General features: G+C 36.4%; 1 protein-coding gene across 1 annotated transcript; it reads left to right on the plus strand.

Moving 5' to 3' along the window:
• The first annotated feature begins 10,144 nt into the window (after window positions 1-10,144).
• Window positions 10,145-13,841, plus strand: fmoda (fibromodulin a). The gene is made up of 3 exons (XM_051672738.1): window positions 10,145-10,225; window positions 11,341-12,252; window positions 13,002-13,841. Exons 2-3 carry the CDS (start codon window positions 11,367-11,369, stop codon window positions 13,151-13,153), a joined length of 1,038 nt encoding a protein of 345 aa, XP_051528698.1. The 5' UTR covers window positions 10,145-10,225; window positions 11,341-11,366; the 3' UTR covers window positions 13,154-13,841.
• The last annotated feature ends 4,996 nt before the right edge of the window (window positions 13,842-18,837 follow it).

Raw genomic sequence — 18,837 nt, forward strand, 5'->3', positions numbered from 1 at the left:
TACAAAGAAGAATGGGAGAAACTGCCCAAAAATAGGTGTGCAAAGCTTGTAGCATCATACTCAAAAAGACTTGAGGCTGTAATTGGTGCCAAAGGTGCTTCAACAAAGTATTGAGCAAAGGCTGTGAATACTTATGTACATGTGATTTTTTTTTTTTTTTTTTTTTTTTCATTTTTAATAAATTTGCAAAGATTTCAAGATTTCTTTCACTTTGTCATTATGGGGTATTGTTTGTAGAATTTTGAGGAAAATAATTAATTTAATCAATTTTGGAATCAGGCTGTAACATAACAAAATGTGGAAAAAGTGAAGCGCTGTGAATACTTTCCGGATGCACTATATATATATATATATATATATATATACACTACTGGTCAAAAGTTTTGAAACACTTGACTGAAATGTTTCACATGAACTTAAAAATCTTTTGATCTGAAGGCGTAGTTTGAAATTAGTTTTGTAGACAAAAATATAATTGTGCCAACATATTAATTTATTTCATTATAAAACAAATGTTATTTAAAAAAAAGTTTTTGAAATGGATGACTTGGACCAAATAATAATATAAAGCAGCCAATAAGTGCCCAACATAGATGGGAACTCCTTCAATACTGTTTAAAAAGCATCCCAGGGTGATACCTCAAGAAGCTGGTTGAGAAAATGTCAAGAGTACATGTCTGCAAATTCTAGGCAAAGGGTGACTACTTTGAAGATGCTAAAATATAACAGATTTATTTTGGATTTTGTTTAGTCACAACATAATTCCCATAGTTCCATTTATGTTATTCCATAGTTTTGATGACTTTACTATTATTCTAAAATGTGTATATATATATATATATATATATATATATATATATATATATATAATAAAGAATGAGTAAGTGTTTCAAAACTTTTGACCGGTAGTGTGTATATATATATATATATATATATATATATATATATAAATATATATATTACAACATATTCAGTGTACGTAGTATAAGTATTGTGACAGAACTCAAATATATTGCTAAGAGCCAGATGAAACACCTGATTTGTAGGGTAATGGTGCCTCATTCCTGCCTTAAAATGCAGAGCGTGACTCTAGAGAGACCGTCCTCCTCCTGGAGCAGAAAAGGCGTGTGTGTGGCAGACCAACCCCCTCCCTACCTGAACCAAACCCTTCCCTGTGCTGTCCAACCTTCAGCGAGCATCCTGATCATCGCGAAGACATTGTGTTTACTTTGAGGGAAACCACACTCCTTTTAGACATTTTATTTACACATTTTGTGCAAATTTTTTTTACATTTAAAATAAACAACTCTCTGACAGCGCACAGCCACTGTCTGTCTTTGCTTGCATGGGATTGATATGGGAAGATAAGTGAAATTGGCACAAGGCAGACTTGAACCTGAGTCACCCACACTGAAAGTCAACTGTGGTACTAATGTCACCACGCCCTTAGGTCAAATTTACATATTTATGTGTCTTTATGCCTTTTCTTTAATTATATATATATTTTTTGGCTACACTGAACCCATGGTAGCGGGCCCTCTGGTGGTCGCTGTGCCCTATGCAGCCACTTATGTTGCTTATTAGGTAGGACCAGCACTGCGTGCCAGCCAAACACTGCTTACATGCAGGCGGATTGTGTTTGCATTTTTATGAGTATGCTCCAGTCGTGTGTGCTTGTCTCTTGGCAAGCTATAACTGAGCTCTTTGAGGTGATTTATTGGTTTGTTGACTGCTATGGCACAGGCATTCCAAGCCACGGGCACATGACTGAGGAGGGTTTTAGTTGTGCAGGAATGCAAAATGCAAAAGAGCAAATGTATTTATTTTGCCTTACATGTCTAATGCATTCAAGCACAAAATCAGGTACTGATTAGAAATGATTTACATTAAGATAGAGGGAAAGGAACTTGTAGGAACTTGTGTGTCTCAGACAAACCTTGTTTGAAGGATCTATACAACATATATTACTGTGAGGCTTTGTAGCACCATCAAGCCTGTAAATTAATTTCAGACTATATGCTCAGTATTTCCAAGTGAGATCATCTGGCTCTGAATATAAATCATGTCTTGGCTGCTCAATCATATGCCTTTAAAATGACAACTAGAGGGAGCTGTATTGCATATATCGACACTACACAAAGAAGGTAATCACAGTTATTACTTGTTTGTGCTTGATTGATTAATAATAATAATAATAATAATAATAATAATAATAATAATAACATGTGAGTTCTGGTGAAATCATACAATTTAAAATGGTTTGACTAATACCACATTACAACACTTTAGGTTTAGTGTCAGAATGATGTCCATGTTAATTTATTATTTTTAGGATTCTAGCTTAAAGGTATAGTTCATCCAAAAATGAAAATTCTCTCATCATTTACTCACCCTCATGCCATCCCAGATGTATGACTTTCATTCATCACAACACAAACAAAGATTTTTAGAAGAATTTCTCAGCTGTTGGTCCATACAATGCAAGTGAATGGTGACCAGAACTCGAAAAGCTCCAAAAAGGAAATAAAGTAAGTATAAAAGTAATCCTTAAGGCTCCATTGGTTTAATCACTGTCTTCTGAATCAATTCAGTTGGTTTTGGGTGAGAACAGACCAAAATATAACCACTTTTTCAGTGTTCATCTTTTCATTGCAGTCTCTAGGCATGATCATGATTTCAAGCTCGATTACACTTCCTAGCGCTTGACGCATGCACAGAGCACTAGATGGCACTATAGGAAGTGTAATCAAGCTTGAAATCATGATTGCCAAGGAGGCTGCTGTCAAGATGTTTGTTTGATAGACTGAAGATGGGGGGCATATACAAAAGACTAAAAAAAAACAATGTTAAGTTTTGAAATTACGTTTTGAGGCGCTAGTGGCGCAATTCAATTCAGCTTTACACAGTCTTGTTCTTATGTAGGCTAGCCAATTGTAGGCTACTTTTCTATCCATTTCCTTTAAATTTATCTCTTACAAAATCTGAGAGTTCTGGCAAACTTGCAACAAACTTGCCACCAATTTGCAGCAAATTCGGCAATCATTATTTTCATATGCAAATGAGCTTTGCAACAAACTCTTCATTGTCGCCAAAAGTTTGCTGCGGGTTCACCCAATACCTGTCAAGAGCTGTAAACTTCTGGCAAACATTTGCGGCGAATTGCAAGCTCATTTACATGTGAAATTAAAATGTGTCTAAAAAACTATTTGAAGCAAAAACTTTAATCAAGATTTTTAAGGTCATGTGAAACTTAAATTCAGTCAAGTGTGTCCAAACTTTTGACAGAAATTTTATGTTCCAATTTTTTAATAGTCTAGGGACCATCTTTTTTTCAACTGATAGTTAGCTTTGACCTATAGCCCAAGAGAATCAGACATCTACAAGATCTAATCTCTGCAAAATAAGTTTCTCTTCCTCAACGCACTGATTATTAATGACTTCAGTCTTCATTTACACACAGAAGCCGTGGCTCAAGATAATGAGAGAAAGAATGTTTTAGGGTGATTTGGGCCACTTCTGCTGTCTGACCTCTGTGTGCTGAATCACATATCAGCGTACAATTCAAAGAGCCTCGGTCACGGACTAAGAGAGAGATCAGCAGGAGTGGGGACACGGACAGCAGGAATGTAAAGTGTTTCCTGATGCTGAGTTCACGATTAGACCCTTTGCATTCTGAGCCTGAGGCTTTTTTTAAAGACAGTCAGTGTAAGAGCTGGTATATGATCAGTTCTGATCATTTACATTTACATTTATTCATTTGGCAGACGCTTTTATCCAAAGCGACTTACAAAAGAGGAAAACATTATAAGCGAATCATCTTAAGGAGACAGTGGTATGAAAAGTGCTGTATTACAAAGTTTCACTAGCATCAGAATAGTATTCAAGACAGATTAAAGTGCAACAAGAATTTGTTTTTATTTTTTTATTTTTTTTATTAGTGCCTGGTTAAGTGCTCATGGAAAAGATGTGTTTTTAGCTCAGCTTTAGATCAGTTTTATGATCCCTTACAATCACAATTTATAGTTATAGTTGGAGAAAGTTATAGTTGGAGAATGTAACTAATTTGAAAATTTTTTGACTGGTTTTCAACAAAACTTGAATTTTCTGTCAAATTAGTGCTTGACACAACATGACTTTGTCCATGTGTTCTAGTTTTCAAAAATAATCCAAAAAAAAATTATTTATTTATTTATTTATTTATTTTTATGTCTGAAAGTTCTAAACACACCCAAGTTGTGATGCAATTTACAGAAAGTGACTGACATCTTAACATGATAAAAGTAAATATATTTGTTTGATATATATTTTTTTACTACACCAGAGTTACTATAATTATCTCAAGAAACAGTCACTAATTTATACATAAGCTAACATGCAGGTAACCAGCTAGCTAACAATCTATGAAACAACTGTAGCTAGCCCGCTAGTAACATTACTTTGTAAAAATACAGTTTCTTTGGACCAAACACAGGGGTGGTTCAGGGGTCAGTGGATGTTCGGGCCTTAGTCCAGACCTCTGTCGATACACATGGGACGATACTTTGATTAAATATCGGAATATAATACACTTTATAATAAAGGTTTAAATGTTATCTGAAGATCAGAAATTGCATGTTTTTACACCATGTAATTTAAAATGTGACTTTATAAAAAAAAAAAAAACAATTCTGTATTGTCCCATTTGGCTTTCCGTAGTTTGACGGTGCTTTGTTAGTTTAGATTTTAGAAGATATCAGGCTGTAAATAGGCTAAAATAGGTAATTATGAGGAAAAAATAGTTGCTAGATTTACCAAAATTTGCTGGGTTTATTGCATCGTGTATAAACCCTTAAATGCATGGTAATTTTCCTAGTTTTTTTTTTTTGGACCCGGCACATATATATATATATCAAAAATGGATGTACAAAATGCCCAGATAGTGTCAAATTTTCCAAATATTTTCAAGACAATTAGAAAATAATACAATAAAATATATTTTGATGTTCTATTTTTCATAAATCAAATAGATAATGCAACAAATCAAGACAAATCTAGAACAGAATTCATTATTTTCACACTGAAATTTCTTGAGATGCAACTGGCTGTCAAACATATTGAGCTACATTTAATACATAATCTACCCATAAGATACACATCAGCTACACCTAAGTTACTCATACATTATGCATATGTATTTTCTCAGGCACTTATTGAGTCTAAATAGATGAACAACTTATATTATTTCAGTAGTACACCCAAATGACAATATAAAGACCCTATACACTTTTAAGACCCTATGAAGACCCTATACACTTTTGGTACTTAAACCAGTAATAATAATAATAATAACATAATATTAATAATTGTTGCAATTTTGACAATTTTTTGGTGTTACACTATAAGAGATAGATTGTTTTGCAAAAGCTTGTGTACTGAATTGAGCCTGTATTTAGTGTTAACAATACTGTTGAAAGGAAGGTATCATTAATTTATATATATTACATACAGTAATATTAAAATATATTGTTGAATAAAATATGTTTTAGAATCAGCTTGATACCTAAGCACTGGTACCCTTACAAAAAATCTAAATTAGCTGCAAACTTGTTATTTTCACATGCAAATGAGCTTTTGATTCGCTGCAAATGTTTGCATGAAGTTTGCAGCTCTTCGCTGGTAGTGGTGAACCTACGGAAAACCTTTGGCAACAATGGTCAATTTGCCACAAGTTTGCTGCAAGTTTGCCGCAAAACTCATTTGCACGTGAAAATGATCAGTGGCGAATTTGCGGCAAGTTTGTGGCAAATTTGCCATGAACTCTCGATTTTTGTAAGGGTACTTCTTACATCACTACAAGATGCTAAAAACATTCGGGGCTTTACAGAAAACATTTGTGGCGTAAGCCCTGGTTGCCCACCCCTTGTGCCGCCCATGACCAAACGTACCTTTTTTTTTTATTATTAAATTAGGCTAGCATGTTGGTTAGATCTAACAAACTAGCACAATTATTTTGTGAAAAATACAGTTCCTTTAGACAAGACTTACTAATTTTTTATGAAATTAGGCTAGCATGTAGGTTAGTTAAATAACTAAAGATCTATCAAACAACGGTTGCTAGCCAGCTAGCAGCTTAATTCTGTGAAAAATACAGTTCCTTTAGACTAAACGTACTCATTTTTACTCATGAAGTATGTAGCTTTTTCAATGTTAAAATACATATCCCAGCTTAATATGTAGAGACAACTGTAAGTAAGCCATTTTTTGGTTAATTTTCTTGACAACTGTAAACACTGTGTCTCTGTGGTGCTTTAATTTTTCTCTGTTTGTTTTGAGAGACCCATCCATACCAACACAATAACACTGATTCAACCAATGGCGTGAGTTGGGGGAAGGACTATCTGTTTGTTCAACAGCAGATGGGGGGCGTATTCAGAAAGCTGTTTGAAAACAAAAGTTTATTTTAGCAGTTCTGTTCGGTGGCGCTAGTGCCGTATATATTACACACTTCAGCTTTAATTAATCACTAATCTTCTTACTCCCCACTCATCTTAAATCACATCACATTTCTGTAAGTCACAGCATCACTCTAATAACTTAAACTGATATTGGATGCAATTTGACTGCAATTAATGTGTTTTTAATATGACATTTTCACTATAAGATTTTTACTTAAATCACTACATTTAAGCAAACATGATAAGAAAATTTGCCAAATTACATCCATAATTTAGACTGATCTCTCACTGAAATCAGAAACAGGAGGTTGATTTTAGCTAAAATCAGTCTGTGCTTACCGAAACACTACCTCTAGTGGCCAAAGCGGTAAGTTTTGTTGGGCATATGGGCACGTGTGGGCTCCATTTTTCTGGGTGCAATGTCCACGTAGGGGTGCTAAAAGCGAGTGGTGAAGCAAGTTGTTTTCAGCTGTACAGTGAAGAGGAATGCATATTTTATAAACTGTACCCCCAAACCTTAAACCCAAACCTAAACGTAACCAACAGTGAATTAAAAATGTAATGTAAGAGGTAAAAATGCAACCTCTAAATCATGCTAAAATGTAAATGTGATTACTTTCTGGTTTTAACGCAGGCTTCAAAACTAGGTCTGCTATGCAGCTGATAAAATACGCTTCAGGTTGCACCACAGGGGAAGGTAAAAATCTGTAACATAGAGTTTGTCAGTGAGTCGGCATAATGTGGCCGTTCCTAGGGTACTGGAACTCTCTGAAACAACATGCTGACCTTCTGTGTGATCATGTTGCATCAATAGGCTCAACTCAATACTACCCATCCACAGCTATGGTTATTCATGTACTTCACCCTCTGGTCTCTTTCAAAATATAAATAAATGGTAGAAGATCCCCCAAGATCTTTGGCTGTGATATTCAGGCCTGGAGCTTTCAGAACTTGAAGCTGCCTTTGTTGCTTCTCTAGCACGCCACAGATCTGCTTGCCTTAATCCAGATGCCTGAAACCAGGCATCAAAGACCACAAAGAGAGGTCTCTCAGGAGATTTGAATGGGCCCTGGCATTCCGCAGAATGAGTGCCTGGAGATATGAAAAACATAGAAGATATGAAACATATAAGAGACTTGTAGACAGACTCTCAGAGTGCTTACTATTGGCTGAATGAACATCAGACATTCATAATCAAATACTCTCTTCTTTATCAGAAAATAAAAAAATAAAAAAACACATGTTTAGGTTTTCTTTTTTTAAAAAACAAAGCAAAGAGGCTGTACTTGAGGTATGGTCTTCTTCAGAGGTAGCTTATGCCATGGCAGGGTTGTTTGGGGTTTTCTCATTGTCATTGCATGTTAAATATATTTTAGATTATAGTGCAAGTAGTCTTTATATTTACTTCAGTGGGTAACCATAATGTTAGTGTAACAGTAGCTGTGCAGTGGGTAAACCTCACTCCCCTGGCCTCAAGAGGCACACTAGTGACTGATGCTAGATGCTTTAGCCTTTAGCCTCCTTGTTAGTGTGCTCGCCTCCCATGCCAGAGATGCCACTTCGAATCCTGCTCGGAGCAGGTCGAGCAGGACCGGTTACAGTGGTGCAGTGACCCAGATGGGTGTGAGGTTTAGAGGGGTTAGTGTAAAGGGAGCCAGCTGGTATGTGATAGCTGTGCGGTATGTGTAAACCTCACTCCCCTTGCCTCAAGAGAACACACTAGTGTGTGGGGCTAGGGGCTGTAGCCTTTAGCCTCCTAATTAGCATGCCCGCCTCCCATGCCGGCTGATGCTGGTTCGAATCCCACTTGGAGAGGGTCATACAGGACCAGTTACAGTGGTGCCGTGTCCCAGATGGGAGTGAGGTTTAGGGGGGTGAGTGTAACGGTAGCCAGCTGGTAGGTAGCTGTGCAGTGTAGGGTACACGCCTAGCCTCAAGAGGTGCACTAGCAACTGACGCTAGAGGCTGTAGCCTTTAGCCTCCTCGTTAGTGCACCCGCCTCTCATGTCGGAGACACCGCTTCGAATCCCACTCGGAGCGGGTCGAGCAGGACCGATTACATTATCATTGCCACATCTTGCAAATTATCCCAGTCAGGAAGCCTGCACCAGACATGGAAAGTAGTAAGTTTAAGGTAGGTCCTTCAAGGTAGCCTGGAGAGGTGAGGTGTCCAAGTCACATCAGCTACTTACTGGGGTACCTCAGGGTTCAGTGCTTGGGCCACTTCTCTTCTCTATATACACAACATCACTGGGACCCATCATTCTGGCACATCGTTTCTCTTACCACTGCTATGCCGATGACACACAGCTCTAATTGTCTTTCCAACCCAACGACACCACATTGACTGCTCGAATCTCTGCCTGTTTGGCAGACATCTCGGCCTGGATGAAGGAACACCACCTGCAACTTAACCCAGCCAAGACCGAACTCCTTGTCTTTCCAGCCAACCCTGCTGTTAAACACAGCATCACCATGCAGCTGGGTTCAACTACAGTAACGCCTTCCAAAACGGTCAGAAATCTGGGGTAACCATTGATAACCAACTAAATTTCACAGACCACATCTCAAAGACAGCACGATCATGTAGATTTACACTCTACAATATCAGGAAGATAAGACCCTTCCTCTCTGAACATGCCACACAACTTCTTGTTCAGTCACTTCTCATAACTAGACTGGACTACTGTAACGCTCTCATTGCAGGCCTCCCTGCATGTGCAATTAAACCCCTGCAAATGATCCAGAATGCAAGAGCACGTCTGGTCTTTAATGAACCAAAGAGAGCGCATGTTACACCACTCCTTGTTTCTCTTCACTGGCTGCCAGTTGTTGCACGTATCAAATTCAAGGCTCTGATGCTGGCATACAGAACAGTCACTGGGTCTGCTCCAGCATACCTAAAATAATTTCTGCAGTGCTACATTCCCACCAGAAGCCTGCGGTCGGCTAAGGAATGTCACCATGTACCAACACAAAGAGGCACCAAAACTCTTTCCCGGACTTACGGCTTCATGTACCACGTTGGTGTAATGACCTTCCCAACTCCATCCGTGACGCTGACTCACTTTCTGTCTTCAAAAAAACGGCTAAAAACATATCTTTTCCATGAGCACTTAACCGGTCACAAAAAAAAACAAAAAAAAAAAAACAAAAAAAAAAAAATGTGTTGTACTTTAATCTGTCTTGAATACTACTATTCTGATGCTAGTGAAACTTTGTAATATGGCACTTTTCGTACCACTGTCTCCTTAAGATGATTAGCTTGTAATGTATTCCTCTTTTGTAAGTCGTTTTGGATAAAAGCGTCTGCCAAATGAATAAATGTAAATGTAAGTTTAACTAATATGTATACTTTCCTTTTGGTACCTAAGACAAAATTTGTGTCTTTTTCAAATTTTAAACAAACATGTACGTGTCGTGTCTCCTGGAACAGCTAAAAGTAGGATGGGTCTGTAAAGTTGAAGACAGCTCCCTGATGTTCTCATGGTGAAGGCCACTTTCTCCTTAATGAGAAAAGCTTGATGTGTACAGAAGCAGATGTGCTTAACATGTTCCACAGCTGGAAGTGATCGAGACCAGCCAATCTACACTGGTGAAAAATGGACTGGATGGATGGAGAAAAGGAAGCCCCCTGTAATTGGACAGCTTGAGAGGGGGCTTTTAAGAGGGTGGAGGAAAAAAGCTTGTAGGGGAGAAAGGATATTTGCAGGGTTTGCCCAAACTCCTCCATATTGCTACAGGGACTCACAGTGGGACAAAGAGAAGGCAGTGCCTTTTGAACTGATCAGGTATGTGTGATCTTCTGTGTAATTGGCAACATGTTAGTAGATACTGTATGTGTTTTCTGTTGAATATTTTTGTCTTATTTTGAATCTCTGCATGAATGAAGACTTCTTGAAAATTCCTTCATTGGACTGAGATTTGGTACTGAGTTAAGAGGCTCACAGTAGCTGGATACAAGTTATGTGTTGCTGTTTGTTCTTTAATTTTTATTTATTTATTTATTTTATTTTCAGTAATCATGAGATTTTTTTTTGTTTTTGTTTTTGTTTTTTGTTTTTTGTGAGATTTATATGTTACAGAAAATGCATTTCTAGGTTTCCTGACAGACATTTTCTTAATGATTAAATGTACATTAAGTGGGAATAAAGCAACGATTTAGTCTTTATATAGCCTTGCTATATACTGCTCTATATACAGTGGCCCCAAAAAGAATTTGGACACTTTTGGACATTTAAGTCACACTAAAAAATATGTTTTCGGTTAGTTTTTTCCCTAGCTGGTGTCAGGGTGACTTTTTAGTGGATGTATAAAGTCAGCTCCACTCAAGTGTACACAGGTGTCCCAGCAGAGTAACCACAGATGATGATGAATGCTATCATTGTTTTCAATGATGTGCAATGTGTAAATCTCTGTTAACATCTCAAAAAAAAAAAAAAAAAAAAAAAATGTTAGGCTTCATGACCCTTTAACTATGGACATGTTCCACTAATGTTTAACAACCAGAATGTTTTCAAATATTTTGTCTTAATTTTGAACAATATATATTTATATATATTTGACATATATAATGTTTTTCTTGAAAAGTGTGTTTGTGCTATATTTCTTTAAAATAAATGCGGTTGATTTGACATCTTGTTATAATGCAAAGACATCCATACATGTTATAAGTGTGGCTTAAGAGTCCAGATACTTTTTGGGGCCACTTTATTATCTACATTCAGTTTCCATTTTTATACTATGGTCATTGTTCTTCAGTTATCATAAAAAGCCATTTTTGTCTGATCAAATCTAATGTATGTATTTTCTGAGCTTTTCTTGCAATACTTTATTCATTTAGACTTTTGTCAGTAATTAAGCATTAGAAATCCATGAATATTAAAGTTGTTCATTCGATTTACAGCTGCTAAGTCTCTTACCGCTGTTATAATGCGGGTAATTTCTCTCCTGTTCGTGTTGGGGCTCCTGAATTGCACTCTGGCCCTGGACAGAGATCCCTTCCAATGGCTCTCTTCCCTGCACAGCCTTGGTTATGCCTCCCTGCAGGCCGACAACACCGGTGGAGAGTGTCCTGAGGAATGTGACTGTCCTCCCACCTTCCCATTTGCCATGTACTGCGACAACCGCAACATGAAACAAATGCCTTACATCCCATCCCGGATGAAGTATGTGTACCTGCAACACAATCAAATCACCTCTGTCCCAGATAATGCTTTTGGTAATGCCACCAACCTTGAATGGGTTATTTTGCATGAGAACCATATTAACTCTGTAGGCAAGAAAGCATTTGCTAAACTGGTAAAGTTGGATCGCCTGTACCTGAACAACAACAACCTAACAGAGGTGCCATCCAATCTCCCTCGCTCCTTACGTGATATTCGTCTCAATCACAATCATATTGCCAAAGTGTCCCCCAATGCTTTTGAAGGAATGGAGAATCTGACCATTCTTTTGCTTCATAACAATGGCATCCAGGATATTGGCAGGAGCCTGAAAGGTCTCAAGTCATTAACTCTGCTGGATGTGAGCAGTAACCAGCTGAAGAAGGTTCCAGATGGTCTTCCTGAGATGCTCCACCAACTCTACCTAGAGTCCAACTCCATCGATACAATTCCAGCTGACTTCCTCAACCGATTCACCAACTTGCAGTATGTCCGTATTGCTCACAATGAGCTCACAGACAAAGGCATCCCTCAAAACACATTTAACATCAGCGGTCTTGTGGAGCTTGATTTGTCCTTCAATAAGTTGGAAAAGATTCCTGTTGTTAGTACCAATCTGCAACATCTCTATCTACAGGCCAATCAGATCAAAGGTACAATGCATCTTTGAAGGATTTTCAAGTCTGTTTAACACTGATGTTTTAAGGTTTAAAAGATGTTTTTATTTGTTAGGGAGTGATAATTTTAAACATCTGATGTGAGGCTCAGTTATAGATCACAATAACAAGGAAAATTCTATCATTAATTCACCAAGATGATATATATGAAATAGGAAAGTTGTCACACTTTTTACTCCAGTGAATATTTCTCTCAGTAGGTTTATTTTTTCAAAGTAAATTTCTGTATAGGCACATACCTTGATGTCTTGGCTACAAAAAAAGGTATGAACGTTTCCACCGTTATTGCCCAGGAAAAATACAATTCACTGAACATACAGTATGCTGACCTTTTGTGACAGCAGAGCATGTTGTCACACCATTGAGTAAGTTTCACAATGGACCTGACATTTAACAACCTATTGGCTTTCAAGCTAAATTTAAACAGTAAAACAATTTTATAACACAACATCAAACAGCATAAATTTACAAGGTGCCATACAAAAATATCAACCCATTGTTTTGGCCAACAAGTATTAAATTGTAAATAATACATTGTGTAAATTTATTACATTTCAAAACAGATGTTACTGAAAACTTTACCCAATAAAAATGCAACTAGTGTCAACTAGCTCCAGTCTTCCATATACAAGACTACAGTGATTGATGATTGTTACCAGTGATTGTTATCATCACATAAATGTTGAAATAGTAAATGCAAAAAGAGTGTTTTTCATTCCTTTCAGAGTTTACTTTGGGTAGTTTCTGCAGTGTGGTGGATGTTATGAACTTCTCCAAGCTGAGAGTCTTGCGACTGGAAGGAAATGAGATCAGCGCTAGAGACATGCCTTCTGAAGCAGCCTTGTGCCTTCGCCTTGCATCTGATATCGCCGTGTAATGGCTCTGTCCAACCAGCAGAGGGCTATTTTGGTTTCCTCCAAAATTATAATATCAAAGTAGTAGAACATTGCATTGATGCACATGTTCATTTTTGAATTTATAGTGCTTTGGGATTTTGTAAGAGATGAATGCAATTTCCTGTGGACTTTAGAGAGAAAGACAAATAGCCTACTGAAACAGTGAAAACAGGAACATTGGGAGATTTACTGTAGATAGGAAATGAAGATCCTCTGTAAAGGTATATGCAGCCTGTTTGTTCTTATCTAAAGCTACATAGCTATTATTAAATGAGTTTTATGGGTTTAGTTTATGATTTTGTTCATTTGTGCATATCTGTTTTATCAGAAGACACTATGGCAGAGCTAAAATCAACATTTCAGTCTGCTATTGTTTGATAAACATTTGATTCATTTTAGGTATACAGTATGCAACCTGGATTCATGTCAGTTCAAGAATGGAGTTTGAGCAATGCTGTAAGTATTTATTTTACATGTGAGACAGAAAGATGTAACAAACTGAGACATCATACTTGACTACATCAAACTGATTATGTAATCTGAAAAAAAGAAAAAATTAAAAACATTAAATTGTTTTTAGAGCAAATGTATTGCATGCAATATGTTACAAAGGACAGAGGGCCTGTAAGCCTTTTGTGTGGCTCAATAAATCTAACTGTATCAATAAAATGTTGTATTGGTTCATGTGAAATGTCAGTGAAAAAAATAACACCAAACAAATGGCTAATTTACTTTGTTTCTGATGTCATATAATACACAATAAATACACAAACATGCACATGTACTCAGTGTTTTCTGCTATCGCTCTTAAGTAAACATTAAGTTTTTTATTATTATTCACTATTTTTTCAAAATCAATGAGTTCTTATACTATACTACAAATCAAACTTGATTATTGAAAAAACAGTATATTGATACATTTTTGAACATTTGATATAGTGTATTCTTGCATGCAGAATTTTAACTAAACTAAGACTGAGTCAAGGATGTAACCTTTTGACACATAGGGGCACTTTGGCTTTTGTGCTCTCTTAAATGATCCCATCAATCAGTCATTTATTAAGCTAAAACAATTGACAAGTTTTCTAAGTCATGTGTTGTTATTATTATAGCCTGCAGTTTTTTGGCTTCAAAACATCTTTTATGAAAGTCATCATGTGTTTGAGACAATAGGATTATGACATCATGTTGTGACCTTTTAACCAACTCTTTTCTGAGCAATTCATCCGTGTAATGGAGAGTATGTCATTCCTCAGTAATTAGCAAGTTAAATGATAGGTGCCACTGCCTTCACGAGTAATATATACCTTATTGAACCCTTATAACACCCTGATGCAAATCCTTTATAGAATAATCTTAGATTACTTTTTTATTAAGGTCACCAGGACATGTGTCTATCTTTGACTTTGAATTCTCAACAAGACTTCACAACAGATCAGGGAATTCAAGCATTATATCGGAGATAAAACTACTTGTATGGCCCATGAAACACTAAAATTTAAAACTACAGCAAAAATGTCAAACGAACTCATCTGTATTAATACTACTAAATAAAGCAAACACTCTAATAACCACTCTGTGCCTCAGAGACTTACATTCGTGCTCATACCCATTTAGATTTCTCATTTATTTGAGCTCTTAGACTCAGAGTATGATAACATATTCCCTTTGAAACAGACACAGCCATTGAGAAGGATGTTTTTTTCCCCTTAACCTTTAATTACCTGATAAGCACTTTAATGACAGCCCCACCACTGCTGGTCAATAACATCATGTCATTGCACAGGACTCATCACCACAATCTTACAAATGGTACATGTGTATAGGTAAAGCATACTATAATCTGATGGTTAACACAATTACGAGAATTGCAAGTCTTAATTACAGGTGGTGAGGTTGTTTATGTTCTTGTTTGCAAACCATAGATGTTCGAACCTGCAGAAGTGTTCGGTCTGTTGAGTTAATAAGTTCAGCGTTGTGCCCTCTAGTCAGGCTTGATACAAATATTTACTATCCATCCCTCAGTGTTCAGCACTTGATAGAAAGAATGTCTTTGGAATGTCAATAAGGGTTTGGAATCTGCACTTTAACAAGTTTTGTCGACAAAAAACAGGGAAGTGAATTTGCTATATTCCAAGAATATTTTTTTCTTGTGTGCATTTCTTGGTAAATACAGTATGCCATTCTTTATTTGTGACCTGCTCCATCACTTTGAATCACTTTGCCCAAGAGACACATTTTGATTTTAATACACAAAAGTAAATAAACAAAAATAAAACAGCATTTAAATGATTATTTCTTGACAATGGTTTGGAGTACAAACAAAAGCCTCATATCATTAAAAGCTTGAAAAGAAAAAAAAAAACTTTTAAAAAAGGCTTAGACTTTCCTTCTTACTATAGTGCATAAAACTTGAAAAAGTGTTTTTGGGTCAAACTAATTCAAAATGATGGCACAGGTCACATTTTTTTTTAAGTTAATAATGTTATACTATATCAAGTAAGTTCATTGGAGCATGTATCCCTTCTCTATCAAATAAAGATAATTTAGAACTAGACAGAGATACTACATTTGAATTGATCAGTAACTGTAATACAAAACTATTATAATAAAGTCTTCTAATCAAGGATGTAACCAAATGATGAAAATTGAGGGGAACCAATTGTATCTGCTGTGAAGGGGGTAATTTGTAACCCCCTTAATTTAGTATGAGATACCTTGCAATTGCGTAACTGTGAGTCTGTCATAATCAGACAAAAAAAACTGAAGTTCCCCCTTTGATATAGGAGTTGGTATCGCCCAACTAGTGTCGCGCAATCCCCCTAGTGTTGGCGGTGGTGTCACGTGGTACCTGTTACTTTTCTCAGCGCTGGCCAGGATGTGCCAATCATAGTCATTTATTCTTACTGGTTGAGAATTTTTAAAAATGCTTTTATAGATAATGCAGAAGAGGATTTCTTCACAGGTATAAATCCTTGCAATTATCAGTTTTTATTAAAAATAACTATGCAGTGTAAAATGTCTCCCAAGGGATATAAAATGTTCAAAGATTTAAATGTGGATGCATGGAGGACTTGGTTTTCAGAGCGTCAAGCGCCCCCTGCAGGAATAAAACGTTTTGTCTCAGAAGACACGGTCAGTGGCTGACAACTTTTTGATCTGTAAGACTGTTACCCACATAAAACTTTCTTATGAATTTAGAAAACATGAAATATATGACATGAGTGATATGTGGAGTCAGTAAAGATGTTTAAGCATCCAAAGAATTTATCAGTTGTTGTTTTTTTCAAGGTGAGGAAAGCAGACAAACATTTCAGATGAGCAGGTAAGAATTGTAATTTTCTGAAATGGTTAATGTTTTTCTGAACTGTTTGATATGATATACAGTGTATAAATATTTAACCCTTTTGCACGTGCGATCACACCTGTGTTATTACACTAGGCTGGGCTCAGAGGCGTATGATTAAACCGGTGTGATCTGCATTCGTGCTGCTGTTTACCAGCAAAAGAGGTACTGAAATGATTGTCATAATGAACCAGCTGCTCAAATAGTCTTTTCAATATCACAATACATTTATTTTTATATGTTACAAACATTCAAACAGTCATTAAATAAAAGTTTAAAGTCATCTTCAGAGCTGTCTGTTTTGATGCAGCGATGTGGCCATGTATTCTGACATCAAACAAACAATATACAAACCAGTCAGTCCACTCGAGCCTTCTCCCATTCCGTCCGTCACTCATTCTAATCACTTCCGGTGCTGGGAAAGTGAAATTGTTAGGTTTTTAGAACCTACTATGCCTCTATGATGAACTCAGAATCCCATGCTTCATTGCATGTAAACAATATGGCGGCATGCATAGCCAGCAAGCACATCCGCGATCGCACCTTATCTTTCATAATCGATCATTATAAACATCTAAAAAAAACACAATATTTTCAGTGCACCTGTTGTGATATAATCTTTCCTCCAGTGCATCTGCTGTGTATGGAAGCCCTGAACCGCAAGGTGGAAAAAAAAAATAATGGTGAAAAAAAAAAAATTGTGTCTCAGTTCCTTCCTGAGCCTAAGTCTTAATTTTTTTTTCTCTCTTCCTACATTTTTTTTCTCTCTTAAAATGTTTTTTTTTTCTCTTCAAAAAATGTTTTCTCTCTTCAAATTTTTTCGTATTTTTCGTTACAAAAGATTCCACTCATCTTTAATTACCTCATGGATATTTTACAAATTGCACTTATTCCTACATTCACATTCGCAGTACAACCTCAATTAGGCACTTGCAACTTCTCAAATCTGTCACTGCAATTTCAAATCTTCGTGCCTTGACTTTTGCAACTATTTTCGCGATATATCTGATGCATAACTAACTTGTGCACTTGCAAACTCAGTGTTGGCGAGAGAGAAAGGCAGGGCAGGGGGAGGGCGCAAAGGAGTCGTTTTATAGGTTGGTGCCTAGCCAATGAAATCGGACTTCTTTTTGTACACGATGTCACGACCATAGACATATAAATGGTCACGACACCCGCGGCTTTAACATTACCAGATGTACCTCTAACACTTCAAAAGCACAGACATAATAATAATTTCCCCATGTTTCCCGTTTTCCTCAATACATTCCTTCGCTTCCACCATGTAACACTGAGCAAATGGCATCGATGGTTTAGAAAGACCAACAATTTCAAACAAAAAAATAACTCCAGTTGTTACACGACAACGAATGCCATATCAAACATATGTAACCTGATTTTGTCTTGATTAAGGTTTGCAAACCATTAAATAAATATTAAATAAAACAAAATTTTGAAGAGAGAAAAAAAAAATTTTGAAGAGAGAAAAAAAATTTTTGAAGAGAGAGAAAATTTTTTTTTTTTTTTTTTTTTTTTTTGAAGAGAGAAAAAACAAAATTTTGAAGAGAGAAATTTTTTATTTTTTTTTTTGAATGTCATAATCTGCTGAGCATCAAGCTGCCTGAACTGAAGCTACGCTTGATTTTTATTTCCCTGGAGACTGCTTCCTTGATTCCCTAAATATCCCTGCCCCACCTAAATGTTTACTCTAAATATAATGGAAATGATCTCACTGAATAAATATAAATAAATATAAACCTAAATACGTCTAAACCTCATGCTTAATTTTATCTTGTTGATAGATATCTAAACCTCACTCCCCTAGCTTCAAGAGGCACACTAGCCTTTAATCTCCTCGTTAGTGCACCCGTCTCCCATGGTGGAGACCCCGGTTCGAATCCCTCTTGGAGCGGGTTGAGCAGGACCAGTTACACTTCCAATTTCAACTGAAACAAAAAAGCATAATACACTGTATTATATTCTTGGTATACAATATTTATGCACTTTAAATTTAACTCTTCCCATCAACTTCAATCAAATCACTTTTATTGTCACACAACCATATACACAAGTGCAATAGTGTGTGAAATTCTTGGGTGCAGTTCCGAGCAACATAGCAGCCGTGACAGTGATGAGACATATACCAATTTACAATAAACTTCAGATTTACACAACACAATTTAAAATCTAATATACACATAATTACACACAACACAATATACAATAATAACATACAATGTACATTATACAATACACACAATATAGAATACACATTATACAATAAAAAATAGTACATATAGTATATATAAAATGTACAGT

This window comes from Myxocyprinus asiaticus, chromosome 35 (assembly GCF_019703515.2).
Source record: "Myxocyprinus asiaticus isolate MX2 ecotype Aquarium Trade chromosome 35, UBuf_Myxa_2, whole genome shotgun sequence".
NCBI classification, from domain to species: domain Eukaryota; kingdom Metazoa; phylum Chordata; class Actinopteri; order Cypriniformes; family Catostomidae; genus Myxocyprinus; species Myxocyprinus asiaticus.

What these genes read in the sequence shown, in the direction of transcription:
- fmoda (XM_051672738.1), top strand. Translation starts at nt 11,367, where the DNA reads ATGCGGGTAATTTCTCTCCTGTTCGTGTTGGGGCTCCTGAATTGCACT. An exon ending in ACAGGCCAATCAGATCAAAG is followed by an intron (nt 12,253 to 13,001) that starts GTACAATGCATC and finishes CATTCCTTTCAG; the next exon opens with AGTTTACTTTGGGTAGTTTC.